Here is a 19,903-nt window from a genome sequence, read left to right on the forward strand (position 1 = left end):
AAATTTGTTTGTAATAAGAAAGGGTTTTTTAGCTTTCCTTTTCTATCAGGGTCTATCAGGGTTTTTAAAATTCTGACCTACAAAATCAGTATTCTTGTTTTTTTTTGTTGCAATAATCCAAGTGATTGTAAAAAGATGAAGTTATAAAAAAATGTATTATGCATTTATTCTTTCATTACTAGCTTCACAGTCTGTGGCAATAAAGGCAAGGAAATTATTTGAGAACATGAGTCAAATTTATTGGTCTTTAAACTTTGTTAGGTTGTCTGTGGCTGATGCTTATTATGTAGCCTTTATATGTCTTTTTTATTTATTTATTGCCGTCAGTGTCAGAATATAATCATGGAGCTTAAATATGGTTTGTGTATCTGCTTGTGGTTCTAACAGTCTAAGCAATTGATTTTTTAGTACATTTTAAGTCGAACGTACCATTGTTCAAATATTATTTGTCAGTGTAATGCATGGGAGATAAAATAAGCCAAAGTGAGTAATTGTGGGAATGCTCTTTTAGGCTACTGGATGATCTATGTGTCTGCTGAATGTCACACTTCATATGCGTTATTAGTATGGATTCAGCTGGTGGTTAGAAATTGGGTATAAGAAAATGTTTGAAAACTCTGAAATTACTGTGACTTAATGATGTAATAGGCAGGGAAAAATGCCTTTTCTTTTAAATCCAAGTCAGTCAACACATTGAGGGTATGGGTGAAGTAAGCAAGTAAGGATAATTTGCCACAATAGTGGACTGTTCTCTCTTCCCAGTTACACAGTGGTGATTTTAATTAATGTGTTTTTACCTCAAAAACTAGAGAAGACTGAGTGAAGAAAAAAACCCACAATGTTAGCAGGATCAATCCCGGTAATAAAAGATGATAACATTTTACACTGAAATTCCTGAAAGTTGAGAAAAAGATCTTTCGTCCAGATGTAGTCATATTAAAAATGAAAACTAATGATTAACGTTATTCTTTATAATTTTGAACTTGTGCAGTAGTTACATTAAAATAAAGTGCTATTTATGATAGGCTGTAGTAAATCACTCGTTATTTGGCAAACCACCATGTTAACAAAACAAAGCAAAAAACTGCTTTAGTCTTATGCCATCAGTATGGCTGAAATAAAAAACAGATCATAAAACTTTTATTTCACTTCTTTTCTTAAATAATCTTCTGACTTGCTTTAAATATCCCCAGTAATAAGTAATCTGTTCTTTAGCTTTTCTCCAAAGAACTGCTTTTGCCAAATAAAGAATTTTCTTTTGCTGTCAAACAAAAACGTTTCTGGAAAGTACTGGGCAAAACTGTTAATCGCAGGAAACACTTCGGGGATTTTCACAGATTCCATTTTTTATTCCATTTTTTTTTCTTTTTTTTTTTCTTTTTTTTTTTCTTTTTTTTTTTTTTCTTTTTTTTCCCATTGAATTTAAAAACCTATTGTGTGTTTAGGAGTCTCTAAAACATTGCTCAGAAAGAAAACAGTGCAACACAATCTTGTTCTGAGTGCACTAGCCATAAAGTGAATGGAGAGAGGTGTACCGTGGCTGTTGAAAGGGTTCAAAAACTAATTTGTATTTTATAATAAAACATTTTCCCTTTCATGAATCTCAAAGAGACTGAAAATTTTTAATTAAACAAATGAGCACACTAAGGCTTAAGAAAACCAAGCATGCTTTTTGGTTAATTTTTGCACGTTGTTTTAGCTCCTGATAATAGGACTAGTGGAAGCAGAATATTTCATTTGTTACTAAATCTGGCTCAAGGGGAGTTATTACATTTCCTATCACATCCTTTTGATCAGACAAAAAATGTCTACATATGCCCTGTGGCTTAAAAGTACTTATTCTTTCTGGGTATCATCCATATATGTGTGCTCTCCATTATGATTTCATACGGCACATCTGCAAGATATGTCAGAGGATACATTCTCATGTGTGATGACACCTTGATCAATATGCAAAATATGCATATAAATGTGTAAATTGAGGAGCTACTCACGCACAAAAAAAAGGTGAAATAACACCATTGGAAAGATGTCTGTACTCTGTTTGCCGCCTTAGCAATTGGTTAATGAAAGGGGACTGGTGATACAAAATAGCTCAGGCCCTATCTGAGTCAGGTTATTTCATGTCCAGAAGTTTAGAGGAAAAAGTTGAAGAAACTGTATTGAGTTCTCTTCATTCTTACAGAAACACAAGGTTCGAGGTGAAGAGTGAAACATTTGCAAATTTGTGGTATACTTTGAATGTCTTCTTTGGTCGAGAAGGGAGGCCAGCTGCCTTGGGGGTAAATCCAGCAGCTTTAAGAAGAGGGGTTGGGTGGAGGAGGCAGGGCTTTGAAGGCATCAGGCGTTCTTGCCCAGTTTAGGGCAGGAAAGGAGAGAAGCTTTGGAGCAGGTGGAACAATTCATGTTACTGAACATTTCAGGGCTCTCTGGTTCCTCTCTGTAGTGATACGTTCTTCTTTTGTAGGGAGCAGGTGGAACCATCTCTTTCAATAAGTTTTCGTGTCACTGTGTTTCAGGGAAAGTTGCTGTCTGTGACTAGTGAGATAGTTAGACCTGTGCGCTAAGAAAAAAGTATGGGCATACGTGGGGGTCCCATCACTGAAGCTGAACGACGCCCTCTGTGGTTTGAAAAGGTGCCAGTGTATATCAGAGGAGCAGGAATCAGATCTTTGATCAGGAAACCATCTTCTGACAGTGTAGCCTCCTACTGGGGGGAGGTGGTGGTGGAGTTTAGTCTCTGTTTTTCTCCATTTGGGACGCACTTTCTGATTAGCTTTCACGGACTCTGAAAACATCAAGCCTGCTGTAATTCAGTGCTCAGTAAGTTTATTTTGGTCCAAGCAAACCTGTGGAGGCTCTGTTTGCTGTGCTGTTGAGCCACCTCCCCTCATCTATCTATTCTGCCTGCCACACTTTTCTAGCTTTTTCCATACCACTGTTGTCCATTTTTTATTTCTAATCTACTTTCTATTTTTCTGTGATTATGTTACTGCATCTGACTTTATCTATTCAATTCTCAAAACTGTCTTTTTCAATTTCATTGTCCCACCTTTCACATTTTAAATTTGCATTCCTTTTGTTTACTTCATTATTCATTTTTCATTCATTTATTCTAGTTTTCAACTGGTTTTACCGCTCCTCTCTTCCTTTTGCATTGCAAAGAAAAATGTTAAATATTGTCTCACTCCATCATTCTGTCTCCCTCATCTCCTACAGTCTACTGTTACCATACTGTCTGCTTGTGTGAGTAGTTCATTTTCTCATCCTTTTCCTTTAAGCTGGTATCTTTGCAGAGTGCTATTCGACACTTAAGTGAATTCATTTTTATTTTGAATACTGTGGGACTTCTGTGACTCCTTATTTCTGCTCATTTCTCTTTTCCATTTCATCAGACTTCTCTAACATTTTCTCTTTAAACTTTTACATTTTTTCTTTCCTGTTCAACAAGAGAAGAAACCAGAAGAAGAATCCCTTTGTCTAGCTCTACAATGCTTACACTATGAGAAATCAGAGCACGTAAACTAAGCACCTATAGAAGCACCAAAACTTGCATCTTCACTCCCTCCTAAATTAAAGGGAACCACTATTAATTGTTGAAAGGGGAAGAAAAAAAAAAAGTGACACAGCATACGTGTACTTTAAGGGTGAGCAAGCAGAGAAAACAGCCATGTGAGTGTCCATAAGAGAATTCTTTTACCAGTATTTCAAGTTTCTTGGAAGGACAGCTAGGCACAATTTGCTGATGGGAAGCAAACTTACCATCTCCTTTCCATCAGCTGCTCGAGGGAGGTTTTTGCCTTTAAGCACTTTATTATCTCCACCTGATAATGTTTGGGCACAAAGCTGAAAAGGCTGTAACAGTTAATGACATTGTAGTCATGCCTATATTTACCCTTTGCCGGTAATCTCCTGTCACCACCCAAACATAAATCAAGTGGATTGTTGCAAGAAACCAGTATCTGTCAGTATGGAAGCGACTTGTTAAATCTTTGAGTAGTCAAAGATTTAACTGAAGTCTTCCCTTGGAAGATTTATCCTCATAAATATTTTATATGGAAACCTAAAATTAAAGGATTTTTAAACTTCCCAAAGAAGCTCAGGTGAAGAAAAATTATACTAAGTCTGTATGAAGCTATCTGTTTGGGGGAGATACGTGATCAGCTGGAATACAATCTTTCTCTCAATTTCTGTTATACCCAATAATTTCTGACACATTATGCTTTATTTCTGTAGTTCATTGGTTTGCCCTTAGTACTCTAAAGGTATGAGGTTTTAATGTAGTGGGAGCTGGCAGCATGCAGCACATGTAGAAGTTTCATGCTGATGAAGATGGGGCACTTTGAACCCTTCATTTTGATGAAAGATTAGGAATTATGCTTTGAGCCTCTGATGATGGTTTTGATGTTATAAGTCAATATGTTGTCAACATACTGATAATTTTCTCTTTTTTATTGTATTTTTCCTGAAAGGGCGCACCAACCATTGGTCTGCAATCATTGGTAGTTCTCACTCAAAGAACTACATCCTTTGGGAGTACGGAGGATATGCAAGTGAAGGTGTCAAACAAGTCGCAGAGCTGGGGTCCCCAGTCAAGATGGAAGAAGAAATTCGACAACAGGTAAGGTGCAATTTAATATATGCTTTAAAAAAAATGCATCCTACCTTGTACGGTGGATAATTTGTCATTGCCATGTCCACGAATGTAATTTTGCTGGCTATTTTTCAGTCAAGAATATTAGGAAAGCTGCCTGTTTTTCTAGACATTTTTTTGTGTCTGTGAAGGACAAGATACAGTGTTGTGAGCTCAGATCTTTGTGTCATTCAAGACATATATCAGAGGTATAAAAGTAAAATTCATCTTTTCTAGCTTAATCGTGAAGATGAGAGTTTATTAAGGGAACACCTTGAAGATGGTGAGCAGTATGCCATGTTCATCTTTGAAGTGTTGATCTTGTTTACAGGAGGTGGTAGCATTAATAGCACTCTTTTTTTCTGGGACACACCATTTGCAGTTAGGTACAGATTCATCCAAGTTAGGAATGCTTTTCCAGGAGAGTGAGGTGATATTTATTGCTGAATAGGAAGACTTTACACAACTGCACTAATAAAACTTGATGAATCAGGTTTATGGCTAAGGGCAAAAGAGCCTTTACAGTATATCATCCTGCAGGGGATTGATTTAGCTTAACAGAAATCAATCTTTCAAGTAGTTTATAGATTGTTTTCATTTTGTTACATAGAGTAATAAGCAAACAATAAAATATACTGGAACATGGTCATGATTGTTATTAGAATGTGTACCACCATGAAATTCAAGGACTGACTGGAAACTGAGGTAAGAGAGAGAAAATGTAGGTATCAGTACATATAATAAAGCTGTATGTACAATTTTATGTAGCTGCATGTGTAGGTTAAATCCGTGTATAATGTGTATAGTTATGATTGCACTACATGAGAAAGAGGCTTCCTGATTCCCTTGGCACAGTCTAATCCAAGCAGTGATTGGGTGTAAAAGCTGGGTAGTACCTAGAACCAGTTTATCAACGTATGCTGTAATGGCAATTAAATGGGTCTATTAGTTAAACAGGGCTGCTGAGATGGTTAGGTCACTAGAACATCTTCCTATGAAGAGAGGCTGAGAGAGCTGGGCTGGTTTAGCCTGGAGATGAGAAGACTGAGAGGGGATTTTATCAATGTGTATAAATATCTGAAGGGAGGGTGGCAAGAGGATGAGGCCAGATTCCTCTCAGCAGTGCCCAGCAACAGGACAAGAGGCAACGGGCACAACTGAAATACAGGAAGTTCCAGCTGAATATGAGAAAACAATTCTTTACTGTGGGGGTGACAGAGTGCTGGAACAGGCTGCACAGAGAGGCTGTGGAGTCTCCTCCTGTGGAAATAATTCAAAACCCACCTGGATGCCATCCTGTGCAACTATTCTAGGCGAGTCTGCATGGCCAGGGGGTTGGACTGGATGTTCTCCAGAGGTCATCCCTTCCAACCTCAGCCATTCTGTGATTGTGTGAAATCTGATAAAATTTGATTAAAAACCTTCTGTTTCTTTTCAGTGTGTTTAAGTTGGGATAATATTTTTGAGAAAAACCGAGATAAAGAAAAAAAAAAAGTTTGTTTTGTTTTTGTTTTTTAAATGAAGCTATTTTCTTTTAATGGAGCTTTGTTAAGAAGTGCCCTAACAATTATGTATCGTTAACTAAGGATTCTCAAGCGTGAACGCTTCTGTTCCCCATCTGACAGACTGCTGAATCATCAGCAGCTTTTCTTCTTGACTGAGCACCTTCGAATGCTCTGGTTTGTTGTTACTGTACAATATTTTTGCATGGGTGGTCCTGGGTACTGCAAACTTGCTTTGCAGTTTGTTTATCTGGGAGAACTTAAAGGAATTAATCAACCTTTTTGGTAAACTTTCCCTGGCAGCCTGGAAGGAAAGCACAGAGGACACTAGTTTTCCTAAAACAATCTGTCAAGTGGTTGATGTGTACAATAGGATAATTCATGCGTCAACTTTAGGGGTTATACATGAACAAACAAAGGATGGAAAAGGAATGATGTGTGCAGAAGAATGTTCACTGACCTCATGTATCTCTGAAATGTATTCACTCTTTTACTTCAGGACACTTTGGTTTTCGGAAAGTCTGATTTGTCCAAGATCTGTTATTTAAAAAACTGCCTGTTCAATGAAAGCAAATACAGAATTTGAAAGGGGGAATACTGCTTCAATATTGTGATTGCTTTGTTAAAGAAAAAAGGCTAAAATATGCAAATATCAAAAAGAATAAAATGTGAAGCTAAATATAACGTAAGTAAATGTAACAAGATGGAAATAGAGCCAGTCTTATTCTTCCTTGGTTCCAATGTCTTGCACCTAAAGAAGAAAAACTCGCTTGTTTTTGTCGAATTGTTTTCGGATAAATACTAAGTCATTTTACCATTAAATATTTTAAAAATGCGGATAAAAAGTATTCTATACCTTGCTGGATAAAAAGTACCCTTGCTGCTATCTCCACTGGCATTCCTTACAGATTTGGTTTAATGCTCTCTGAAATGTCAGGAAAGGGGGTGACTTTTTCCATTGTCTTCAGTGGCCTTAGATTAGAGCTGACTGTGCTTCCAGACCTTTGAGAAGAGCAAGTTCTTCCTTCCAGTCAAATGGCTGTAAAGTTTTTGATACATTTTAATTTATGTAAAGACAGTTTCTTAATTGAAGGTGAAACCTGAAATATCCCAAGCTGTCTACAAGTGAAAAGATGTAATTGTTATGATTCTATCCATACATTTACTTATTCAAAATAGTTCTGATAAGATTTTTTTTAATCTGTCCTAAATACATACATACTTTAATGTATATATATAAATATATATATACACCTTAGTGTATATATACTGAAGAATGGTAGTAAAAATGAGGCTGATTTAATTTCGATTGATCCTGGCTGTTTTTTCTTTTTCTTTTTCTTTTTTTTTAAAAAAAAAAAAAAACTCTAATTTCAGTATTTTGGCTGAATAACTACCATTTCATTACCTGTTTCTTAAAACAGCTCTGCATTTTTCCATAGAAAAGTGGGGTCATTAGATTCTTCCAACTGAAGCTAGTAAATCACCTGAATTACAAAGAAGAATCTGCTGTATATTGATCATTTTGTTATAGCACTTGGAAAAATGTTATCATGTTCACTTGAAAGAGGCTCAAAATTTTGTTTATTATTGTTAATAATAATCTGTTACTACAGAAGTTAAAATCAGCTAACCAACCAGGGAGGTTCAGCTGAGTTGCACTTGTGCTTGACAGAACAGCTGAAAATTGAACACCTAATCAAGCTTTGGAGAGCAGGATACCCCTAACAAGGGCTAAGAATAAGGCTGCTTTGCACTTGAAAGTTGTGATTGCTGCAGAAATAGTTCAAGCTGTGCTTGTTTAAAGCAGCTAAACATTAGTGAAAGTATGCCTTCATTGCAGGTGAAGATTAAACCATACACAGGTTATTTTGTCTTGTGCAAATACTGCTATTTCTGCTCCTATTGTTATTGATGGAAACTAGAGGAAGCTGGCTGGGATGTCTGTCTTGGCCTACCCAAACCGCTGGTGAATGGCATCACTGTCCTCCCAGGGTCCCCTCCACCTCAGGCCTTGGGGCACGGATTTGGCTTCCCAGCAGCTTTTCAGAGGCACCAGTCTCTCTCTCTCTGTTGAAAAGATAGCCACATTTAGGAACTATTAATATGTCCAAAAAGTCTAATGTGAAAAGTACAGCCACTGTTTTAAGTAGTCCAAAGCCCCTTTAGGTTTCTGTCCAGAGTCTGTAGAAACTTTCAGTGGATTCTGGACTTGGTCTAATAGTGAAGTAGTAAAACCCTGTCCCAGCATGCTTTCTACTTTAGGTAGAGCCTCGTTGCACGTTTTTAAGGCTGTATTTGATCTAAATCTGGATAGATCAAGCCACTTGATTGTAAATTTTAATCTAGACTTTTGTTTGCTCTGTTAGATTCCTCTATTGCTCTGTGCATACACCACCACCATAAATTACAGTACTTCCTAGGCCTTCTGAAAATGTTAAGTGGTAGATTTTCCATCCTTTCCCTTTGGACAATATATACTGTCTAATAATTTGAAACCCCTGGCATTTTGGTAATTAGAAGTTTTGAAATACCCTACTGTGCTAAATTTCTTGAGGAATTTCTACCAAAAAGAAATTGTTGTCTGTTTATGTCATAAAGGGAAGTTTATCTACCAGTAAACATCTCATACTATCAGGTTCAGATGAGCTCTTCCAGGACAACCTCAATTTTCTCTAATAAACTACTGTTGGAAACTCCACCTAGGATGATTCCCAGTTTGTGTTGCTTTCTCTAAAACAAGCAAGCAAACAAAGCTGTTCATCACAATTGCATTCTTTTTTAGTACTTGTTGATGATAACAATTTGCTTCTCTAATAAGAAACAAAGCTCATGTTGAATGCTGTGCTGTGTTCGTATTCATGACCATATGAATAATTGTTGTGAGCACAATGCCAACAGAGGTCAAAATACAAACACAGCATGCATTTTTGAAGATATCTTTAAAAAATGCTTTTTTTTTTTTTTTTTCTTACAACCATTGAAATTTAAAAAAAAGTCAAATAATATTGAATTTTCCATCTGAGTAGTGATTTATAAGGCAGATACTTAAAAGTCACTGCTCTTTAAAAGGAAAGAGAAAATCAGCTTTGTTTCTGATATAACAGTAAATATGTTTCTATAAGTCTGTATTCTGAAGAAAGTGTAGAAAATCCCAAATTTAACTTTTTTTTTTTTTTTTTTTTCACTGAGTTTTATTGCTGTAGGCTTAAATAAACAACACAGGCACTGTGTGTTCTCATCAGTAAGCTAGTCTCTAATTGGAATTATATTGCAAAAGCTTTTGTTGTGCAACTGTTAAGCAATCTTGTTTTAGCCTAAAAAATAACTAAACATGTGGAATGTTCACTTTGAGATACAAAATACTGAATCCTTCTTTTCTTGAGGGTAGTTAAATAAGTAAATAAAAATACATAATTTTTTAGTAAAAGCTTCACTTCCATTTCAGTCATACCAGTTATTGTGGTGTTGGTTTAAACAGTCTCTGTAAATACTGGAAAGTGCTTATCATTTCTCTCAGAGGAGCTAGTTCTGAATAGTACAAAGCAGCTTGGTTCAGTCTGAACCATTAATGACAGTTGTTTGTTTTTTTTTAAAAAAGGTTTGACTAATAAATATTAAGTGGTATATTACTTCTTGGGCCAAAACATGAAAGATTCAGCACACTTCTAATAGTTCATGCAGTCAGCCAATAAAAATGAAGAGAAAAATGTGTGTTTATTGAGTACTCTGAAAATATCATTGTGCTGTGGATAAGCTCTTACTCATTAGAGCACAGTCCTTATGGCACAGTCAAACCATGTGTGGGTCTTCTGTTCGGAGGATTGTGAGAACTGGCAGACATTGAACACATTTTGTGCAAACTGTCCTTCTATGATTGTGGTAATCTCCCTGATTTCGAACACCAAGCAAAATACAATTTTGAGATTTTGCTCAGCTTTGGCTCAAAACTTGAACAAATCAGCGGCTTGGTTAAAAGCTCCTTTTTATATTATTTGTCAAGTTGCTTTTTGCGAGGGTTAGTAATACAACCAGGAAAATGCTGCAAAATTACTGGAAATTTGCTCTGTCAGTAGAGTTGCAAGTCCCCATGGATCACTGTGGTTGCCATTGCTGAGTTGGATTTGCGTTGCATCTTTAATCCACGTGTATTTGTATTAGGGATGTGCAGGCCTAGGCCAGCTGTCCCAGAGAAATTAAAATGTGTTCTGCTGCTGCAGATCAGCCTGTGGAAATCTGACAGAATTTGTGCGCTCTGGTGATCTAGGAACTTTTGTGCCAGCCTGCAGTTGTGTTACGTGTGGGACAGGCATTTCCTTTGCAAAAAACACCAGCCTTTGTGACTGAACGTGACCAGTGTGGCCATGCCACAGAGAAGAGGACAGGCGCATGCCATTGCTCTCCCAAGAGTTCTGTCTCAGTGTGTTGCGGTGCACCTCACATTGTAGAAAATCTCTTCATCTACTTAAAACTCGAAAACTTCTTCTCAGAAGGAGAAGGCAGTCAGGCATTGGAACAGATTGCCTAAGGGAGGTGGTGGAGTCACCATCCCTGGGGGTATTTAAGGAAAGGTTGGCTGTGGTACTTAGGGACATGGTTTAGTGGGTGACATTGGTAGCAGGGTTATGGTTGGACCAGATGATCTTGAAGGTCTTTTCCAACCTTAACGATTCTATGAAAGACACTTCTCCCTCCCTGCGCTGAGCACTTTGCCTGTGCTCTGCCTGCAAACCCATCACCAGCAGGCTCAGAAATGGCGAACACGGTTTACTACCGCAGTTAAAGTATAGCCCTCAGGCCAACATTTCCATTCAGAAGAGAAGTGATTTTAAGGAATGCTGTGCTGCCGGTGCCATGGACCCTTGTCAGGGCCGGCTGTTGTGGCCTGGTGGCTGCTGCCCACCTGCTGCCGCCATGAGGCAGGAGGCCGCAGCCAAGCCCTGCGCTCTCCTCACGGGCCTCAGCGCTTACCGACAGCTCCTGTTGGCCTTCATCTCTTGTCGGCTCGGTTCTGTTGCTAACAGGCAAGTATAGACGACGTGGAAAAATATATTTATCGTTATTTTATGTTTTCTGTGCTCTTAACAGCATTTACTACTTGATAAAAAGGTAGCTTGATTTTTCAAACTCAAGGCTTTGAGCTCTCACCTTGCTTTATGGATTCTGGAGGCTTCACACCTCTGAGTTGTTTGGGTCTTTGAAGTTTTGCTCTCTGAATAATTAGTCAGTTATTGATATGAAACAATTTGCATAATCAAACAAGGAATTAAGGTTTTAACAGTTTGTTCAACACTTAGTTTCTTTTCATTTGCTGTAAGTTGACTTGATGCTTGTTTTCTTCCAATTATCACATTTCTAATATAAAATAGGAAGAAATGCATTTCAATAAAGTCCAATAATCAGGTTCTTTTTGAATTAAAAAGTCAAACAAGGTAAGCATTTTGTTTGCTCTCTTGAACGGCATCTCCTGAAGAAAAATAAATAAATAATAAAGCCTCAGCAAATTCTTATGGTGTATCTTGCTGAAGTGGGACCAACACATATTCCGTCCATTTTTAATGTCTATAATAATTGAAAGGAAATGTCTTCCGTTCAAGACAGTATGATTGGATTGCTAGATGTTATTTGCTAAATTCAAAGTCTTTTAAAATATCTTGACTTTTCATTTCTTGCAGTTAGGTTTTATCATACTGTTTCGCTGTCATAAAACTCTTACTATTCTGAAGCAGACTTATCCAGTGGAAAGATGTGGTGAAATTACTTTAAAATTATTTCCTTTCAGTCTGCTACTGTAGTATTTTTAAAACGTGAACATGCTGCATACATTGATGCCTCTTGTCCTGCTAATATAGAGGGACAAACTCCATCTGATAGCAGAATTTCAGTACTCCTACCATGAGACTTTGGTCAGAGAAATCAGTCTGAGCTCGAGTTTCTGCTTGCAGCTACTCTGTTTTCGAATGGCAGCTCTAAATCCTACTAAGACTCACCAAATGCATTTGATGAAGGCACTAGGGAACTGGTTTGGAGCAACACAAGCAGAATGTTAAGTAACACAAACTACAGAAGAACAAACACGAATAACATTGAATTGTGTGGCAGGTATACAGAGCTGGCGTGTAGGCTCCTTTTTCCCTGGGAGACATTGGCTAAACTCCTGTTGACCTGTTTTTTTAAGGGTCAGAGTACCACTAAAAATTAAATTAAAGAAGAGTTTACTTCTCTCTGAATACTCTCATCTGCAGAGGCTTAACCTGTGATTAAAGTGCAATGGCTGCATAGCCAGTGGCCTTCAGCTACCTACTAATGGGGTGCTGCAACTGCTAAAGAAGTGCCTGAACTCTCATTAACAGCATTTGTCAGGAGCCACAGGATCTTCCCCTCTTTCCTCTCTTTCTGGATTGTAAATATTGTTCAAAGGAACAGCATGACATAACAGCTGAAGCTGAAGAGTCCTACTAACTCATTTGACTTGCAAATGTTTAATCAGAGAAATTAACTTAAAAATTAAGAAAAAAAAACCATAATTTCATCATTCTGGTATTAGCTTTTCAGCATCTTTATTGTTTAAGAACCTCAATTAAGAACCATGTTACCCTGATTACATTAAATGCTTATTTTCACCTGAATTCCGGCAGAACACTCAAAAAATACTGTATGCAAATATACATATTTCAAAAAACAAATATAGATGGAAAAATATGAATATTACATTGCTTATCTCATTTGCTAAGACAGCTCCTCTCAGTTAAATTTTTAAATCAATACTGATTTCAGAATCTATTTATTGCTTTTAGTGTTTAATGAATAAGTATAATCACGTATTAGGTCTTACATAAATATTAATATATAACAAACCAACTGGCCCAAGCTACTGAAGAGGGAGGTTATTCATTGGTCTATATCTCAACTTTTAATTTTGTTTTCTTAGATTGCTTTTCCAGATTTGGAGGAATTGTGATGTGTTGTGGTTTACTGAAGTTTTTACTTCACTAAAAACAGAAACAGAACTACTCAATTGGGTTGGGAAGTTAATGCTGTTGACTAGTCATTAGTTTGAAAAAGAATGATAAGCTTGCAGACTGTACACTTCTCTGAAATTTGCCAGTCAAGCACTGGAAGAAAATAATGAATGGATGAATTTAGAAACTGTCATACATGCTGGGAATTGAAATAGGTGCAAGAGTGAACTCTGGGCTTAGATGAAAATGGCAGTTATTGTCATGAATTTCTGATTACAAACTGCCTGGAATTCTTTTATAAGCATGTTATTGGATTCTCTGCTAGTCAGTATTCTCTTTTAAACATGGCTCCAATCATTCATATTACTCTTGTTTCAGTCAGTCACTGATGTCTTCAAATAAATACCATTACTTTATCATGGGCAATACTTTGTTATTCCAAGAACATTCTGTGCAAAAAAAGGTATACAGAAATGGCTGGAAAGGAGAAGGTTGACAGCAGAGTGGAGTATTTATTACCTTCATTGATATTTACCAATATGCGATGAGAAGATTGTAGCAGATGATATATCAGGCTCAAAAGTAGGCATATTGATATCTAAAAATGCTCTATTGGAAATTTGTTTTCACATAATACTTTGGAAATTTATGTGAGCTAGCAATCTGAATCACATGTATGTGAATGCTTTCCCAGGATAAACAGTGAGTACCTCTATGCTTATTTCCTTCTTAATGACTTAAAAGAGGCCAGCACTATACATGGGGTGGTCTATGATGCACTTAAATACATTATTCTTTACATATTATATTTAATTATCTAATTTGGACAAGTCAGTTTATTCTTTTTAGCATATTTAGTTTTATACAACACTGACCAGTCTTGGTGAAGGAAATTAAGTGTCTGGATCAGTTTATTTTACTTGCAGAAAAGGAAGGTATCTTAAAATTACCATCAGTGCAATGTTCCCTATAAATCAGTAATACTTATTTAGATGTTGATAATGCAGTCATTTACCCCCTCTCCCTCCCCCATCCAGCCTCCCCTCCCTTTCCAGCCCCCCGCACCACCACCATCCACCCCCTGCAACTAACTTCTTTAATACTTTCAATAGCTTTAATACATTTAATACTCTTACTTAAGAGTAAATATCTAGGAAAACAACTGAGCTCTTTAAAATAGCTTCTGTTTTTAAATCCCATTGAAATATAGAAAGATGGAGAAAGGAGGGCCCATCACAGATCCTGAAATGGCCGCAGGGCTCATCACAGGCGTGAAATGGCTGCAGGGCCCATCACAGATCCTGAAATGGCCGCAGGGCTCATCACAGGCTTGAAATGGCTGCAGGGCCCATCACAGATCCTGAAATGGCCGCAGGGCCTTTCAGGAATTTTGAAATGGCCACAGGGCTTGAAATAGCCGCATGGTCACAGGGGTTGCACCTCCCATTACAGGGCTTGGAATGGCTGCAGGGTCTGTCAGAGGGGCTTGAAATGGCCACAGGGCCTGTCATGGGACTTCTAGTGGCCACAGGGCTCACCAGAGGGCCTGGAATGGTGGCAGGGCCCATCACAGGGCCTGGAATGGCCACATGCCCTGTCACAGGGGTTGGAACGGTCGCAAGGCCTGTGACGGGTGTTGGAGCTGCCATAGGATCTGTCAAAGGGCTTGGAATAGGTGCAGGGTCTGTCACAGGGCTTGGAATGGCCACAGAGCCTGTCTCGGGTTGGAATGGCTGCAGGGTCTGTCACTGGGTTTGTAGGGGTGTTGGTTGCAGTGCAGCTAAGTTGTCGACTGATGAACAGCCACGAAAATTATCATTCTGTTTCCTTAAAACACTTGCATCCATCCACGCAGCCTTTATGTTGAGGACATTCAGAAGTTCTTAACAAATAATTTGTAACCAAGATCTATTACTATCGCTTCCTTTCTCCTTGGCTTTGAAAAGCTACAGTACTGTAAATAAATGAAAACTCTTATTTAAACTATATGACAGGAATTTGTAGTGTAATACTTTTCTAACAGCTTGTGTTGATGGCAAATTGAAAATGCCTGATTTCTTTTTAAATATAGGAGTTTGAATCCCACACACAGACCTTATAAATGCAGTTTGGAAGCTTGTACTTTTCATTCTGCAAATAGAAATGCAATTTTTCTACATCCTCTACATCCCATGTAAATTTTCTTTAATAATAATTCCCTAATAATGAAATTTTACAGATTTGCTACATCAGTGGTCAAATTAAAATGTTTCTTTTAAGTTATATGGGCAAGGAAATATGAAATACCCACAGTAGACAGTTACTCATAGGATATAAAAAGCTGCCAGCAAATTATCTGTCAACTGCCACTTTGGATATTTCCTGTTTTTCTTTCTTTTTTTTACTTTTTTTTTTGTTTATAATATATATATTATATTAGAGATTGAGTAGAAGTAGTGCACATGTGCAGTTCTGCTGTGCTTTTATTCTCCCCCTCCTTTGCTCTTTCCTTTTCATGTGTCTGTAGATGATCAAAGGGAGACTTAAGAAATATTAGATTAAAAGATTAATCTTTTTCAAATTTATACTGCTGAATTGTTAAATGCTAGTGTGTCATCTAAGCATTTTTCTAATGATCTTTAGTTGATTTAATTTTACATAACTTGCAACGTGGAAGACTCTGTTTCTCTGCATCAGTATCTAAAATGCACTTGCCAATCTGTCGTCACTGTCTACCCTGTATTTCCACCTTGGTTTTAGATAGCCCTGTCACAAGCAGAGATTCAGTGCTCGTGCTGCCAGTAGCAATGATGTTGCACCAAATCTGTGTATGATATTCACGATGATTTTGACGAGAAAAAAAGCAATAGAATGAGTTCAGAAAAACCCAGACTTGAGTTTTTGTAAGTGACCTTGTTTACAGATTACTGCTCATATTCTGTATGTGTGCACATGAGAGTCTGTAGACAAATATCCTCTGTTCAGTCTCAATATGATACTAATTCAGCAATATTAAGAATGTGAAAAGCAGGTTACTCCTTGATTATTCGTGTAATATTAATGTTATTCACGTTTCTTAATTCAGAAGCCTACCTTTGTGAAAGTCAGCACATCCTTGCACATATGGGACTTGGCTGCCCAGGGCATCTTTTGGTTATAAGGAACAGTTTGAGCTTAACAGACAATAGTTATGCTGCATTAACTCCCCAGGTGGTAACTGTTCTGGAGAGATGGCTTTTTTTGCATTTTGCCATAATTACAAGCTATGTTACAAGGGCATCCGTGTGAAAAGACAAGAATCCAGAGTGCCCTGTCCTGAGAGTTACTGAGTGGGACATCTTTCCTTGAAGTTACTGCACACTGTATAGATCCGGTGATCGTTAGAACTAACTGCAAGACTCTTTAATGGGATTTGAGTGGGAACTCCACATCTTCATAGCCTGAGTCCTGTCAGTTGTAGTCCCAGTGATTTCACTGGGAAAATGCTGTAAACTTTCTTCTTGGAGTTTGGAGTGCACGGAATTTTTGGGAGTGTCATCCCATGTTACCTCACAAGACATGGGTCTAAGTCAAAACATTAAATTATTTAATAAATCCTACATGAAATTCAAATCCACGTTTCAGAGTACAATTCCAGGGGAAACAAGTGCCTAATTTATATGGCTTAGCATGTTTGTGGTTAAGCACGGGCAATGTTTATCAGTATGTCTTATTTTACTTACCTCATTCCTTTGAGAAAAAATGTGGAATTGCCTTTATTTTAGCAATACCTTCAGAAGAAACGTTACCCAGTTTCAACACTTTTCCAACAATGTTAAGGAATGTAGGTGGAAAAATTCACTAAATGAGGAGAAAGCCTCCTGCGTTCCATAGATATGTGGTTGTTTAAAATGCTTTCCCTTTTAAAAGTTAATTACATGATTGCTGCATTGCTTAAGAGCTGAGAAGAACATATCTATAATGAACAGAATCCAAATAGATTTTTAATGCATCTTTTTTAGCTCTTCCTATGGCTAGAGGTGCTTATTGAGATCTTCATTTACAACAGATTACTGCTGCTACTTTTTTTTTTTTTTTCTTTAAAATACATTCCCACTCATCATAATTGATGTATTAGTATATCCCCTAAGCATATTTTCTTGTTCATCGTTACTCCATTAAGATTAAACAGAATGGCCATTAGGTCATAAAGAAATAAAATATTCACTTCACTACTTGCTGTGAAAAAGCTGCTATTGCTGTCAAATAAAAAGATTAACTTTGCCTTCAGGTGCATTTTTAATGGCCTTTCAAATATAGGCCTGAACCACTGTAACATACAGTGATAGATAAAGAACTTTCTTCATCGGGGGAAGTATATCTTAATTAGGTGTCAGCCCCAGAATTTTTTTCTCAGCTTAAGCTCTTAGCTGTGTGATTCTCCTGCATGGTTATTGGAATTTATGATAGAGTTGTAATGCAGGTTAAAATGAGGGATACAATTTGTACTTTATTACTTGCTATAGACTTTTAAATAGGTTTTAATTAAAATGTCAAAGAGCACATTCTCTATATATTGCTTGCTCAAATAACAGGAGAATATGAGTTTATAAAGATCTGAAATAATCCAGTTTTCAGTGTGTGAGCATAAATTACATTTCTAGTGAGATGTTCAATCCTGAAACAAAAACTAAATTTTGTTCTTAGAAATTTAGGCTTGCAGAACCCCCTTATTCCCTATATTCCTTCATTATTTTTCTTCACTACTCTTTTCTTCTAAGGAAGGAAAACAGAATGTTTCAAATGGTGGAAGTCACTTTAAAAGGGTATCAAAGAACACAAAGGTCACTTCTATTCTCTTTTCTGGTTGTGTACTAACAGGCATAAAATACTGAAAATATAAGCAGCAGCATAACTGCAGAGCTGTTTGTGCCAACCGTGGTCATGTTTGCTATCCACCAGACTAGGTGAATTTTGCAGAACAAGTATGGTGTTAATGACTGTTTAATTTTATCAGGAGCAATTGTGTTCAGATTTTCTAAATTATTTTATTATTATTACTGCTGTCATGGAATCCAAAGTCAGTGTTCAGGGGCAATCAGAAAAATACCAATATTTCTCATAATAAGTATCAGTATTTCTCATTGTTATTGACAGGGAGAACCTACTTGGTTCTGGGCCATCTTCCTGGCTGTCCTGATTGCTGAAGTTGCATAAGATTCAGAATCATAATGATAAGCTTTGGGATATTCTTGTTTATGGTTATTTTATTGGCTTTCAAATGATGTTACTAACTTCTGTGACACTTAACATCTTCCAAGGGAAAAGCTCCTTTCCCAAGAAGTCTTGTGTGCTACAATGGTATTCTATGATTTTATTTACTCGGATTAGCAAAATGACACGGTATTTAATCCGTTTTCAAATTAGCTTTTAGTAAAGAATTCCCAGAAAGATTAAAGGAAATGGTTTCCGTTTTATAAACAGAAATTATTCTCAGCAGATGTTGCAATAAATTCTTATACCTTATTTAATACTAAGTATATGGTTGGTTTGTTCACGACTAAGGATTTCTTTTTTTGAAGTCAGAAACTTAGCCTTTTAGGTAATAACTGTTGGGCATTTGGGCATCTTCTTTCCGCAGTTCTGCGTGCCATGTCATTTGATTGGGAACACAGCCCCTGTAATGCTTTCAGGAAACATATTTCTTGTTTTTACCAGTTTTCTTTGGGTGAAAACATTCTTACTGACAGGTCCCTCACTTATTATGTAAAGCAGGTAATTAGCTGATTACTTGTGCTCCACTTAGCAACATGATTGGAAATATATCACACTCGGCAATGTTGTAGAATAATCTTCAGAAGAGGGCATTTTACTCAGAAAATGCTCCTCCACTGTCACCTTCAGTACCCTGGAAGCCCTTCTTTTCACTCTCTGCTGGAGTTCTTGAGTGGGTCGCACTGTTGGTGACTGATAATTTTCTTTTTTTTGGCATTGAACAATAGCATCCACCTGGCCTAAGCCTGCTGCAGGACCCCAGCCTCACCTCCCCTAGCCAAAGGTTCTGGTAGAGGATGAGCTGCATTAAGTGCCCGTGGTCACCTCACTGGAGACAACGTCTGGAGTTAAATTAACAAGAAAAAATCGAGATAATTTGCTCCTTTGACACTTACCAGTAAATGTTTTCTGCCAGCCAGTACACAGCGCAACAGCCACACCATTTCTTATGTATTTGTTGTGCAAAACAGAGGAAGTAAGTTCCTTACACATTCAGTCTTGCCTTTAATTTTCATCCCATCTTTCCTTTTAATCTTGCTGGAATTGCACTGAAAAGCATTTTAGTAAACCTTACATCAACCTTTTCTGAAATTGTTTTCCAGGCTTCTATAAAAGACTACCTGTGCTTCAACCTCTCTCCCAGATTGTATGCTATTTGGTTAATTCTTGACCTTTCAGACTTCATAGGCTATATGTTATTTTCCTTAAATAGCTGTTCAAATGTAGGGAAGGAATTTGGTTGCAAGCCTTTTATCCATCCATAATGTTTTATGTGAAATTTTTTTACCCTTTTTGTTAGGTAAAAGGTATAATAAGACAGCTTTCAAGTCCCTTGTCATCTTGTCAGTTTTTATTTCTGCCTTCATCGCTTTTCAACATCTGTTTCAGGAAGGGTAGGCTTTGGTTCAACTCCGGTATTTTTTTTGGCCAGTATATGTTGGGAAAAGGAAATTAGGCTGTACAGCCTAATTTTTGTTAAATTTACCAAGAAATTTTACAAAGTAAAAATATTTATTCCTAGCATGTTTTCAATGTCCTGAATTAATTACTGAATTTGCTAACCTTTTCCCTGT

At 37.2% G+C, this 19,903-nt stretch overlaps 1 protein-coding gene across 1 annotated transcript in view; it reads left to right on the plus strand.

Annotated features, from left to right (window-relative positions):
* SPON1 (spondin 1) overlaps positions 1-19,903 on the plus strand; it is a 179,325-nt gene that overhangs the window by 60,479 nt on the left and 98,943 nt on the right. Inside the window, exon 6 of the mRNA XM_032187876.1 lies at positions 4,473-4,621. Within this exon, the coding sequence (XP_032043767.1) occupies positions 4,473-4,621 (149 nt within the window). The remainder of the gene's footprint in view (positions 1-4,472; positions 4,622-19,903) is intronic.

This window comes from Aythya fuligula, chromosome 5, assembly GCF_009819795.1.
Source record: "Aythya fuligula isolate bAytFul2 chromosome 5, bAytFul2.pri, whole genome shotgun sequence".
NCBI lineage: Eukaryota > Metazoa > Chordata > Aves > Anseriformes > Anatidae > Aythya > Aythya fuligula.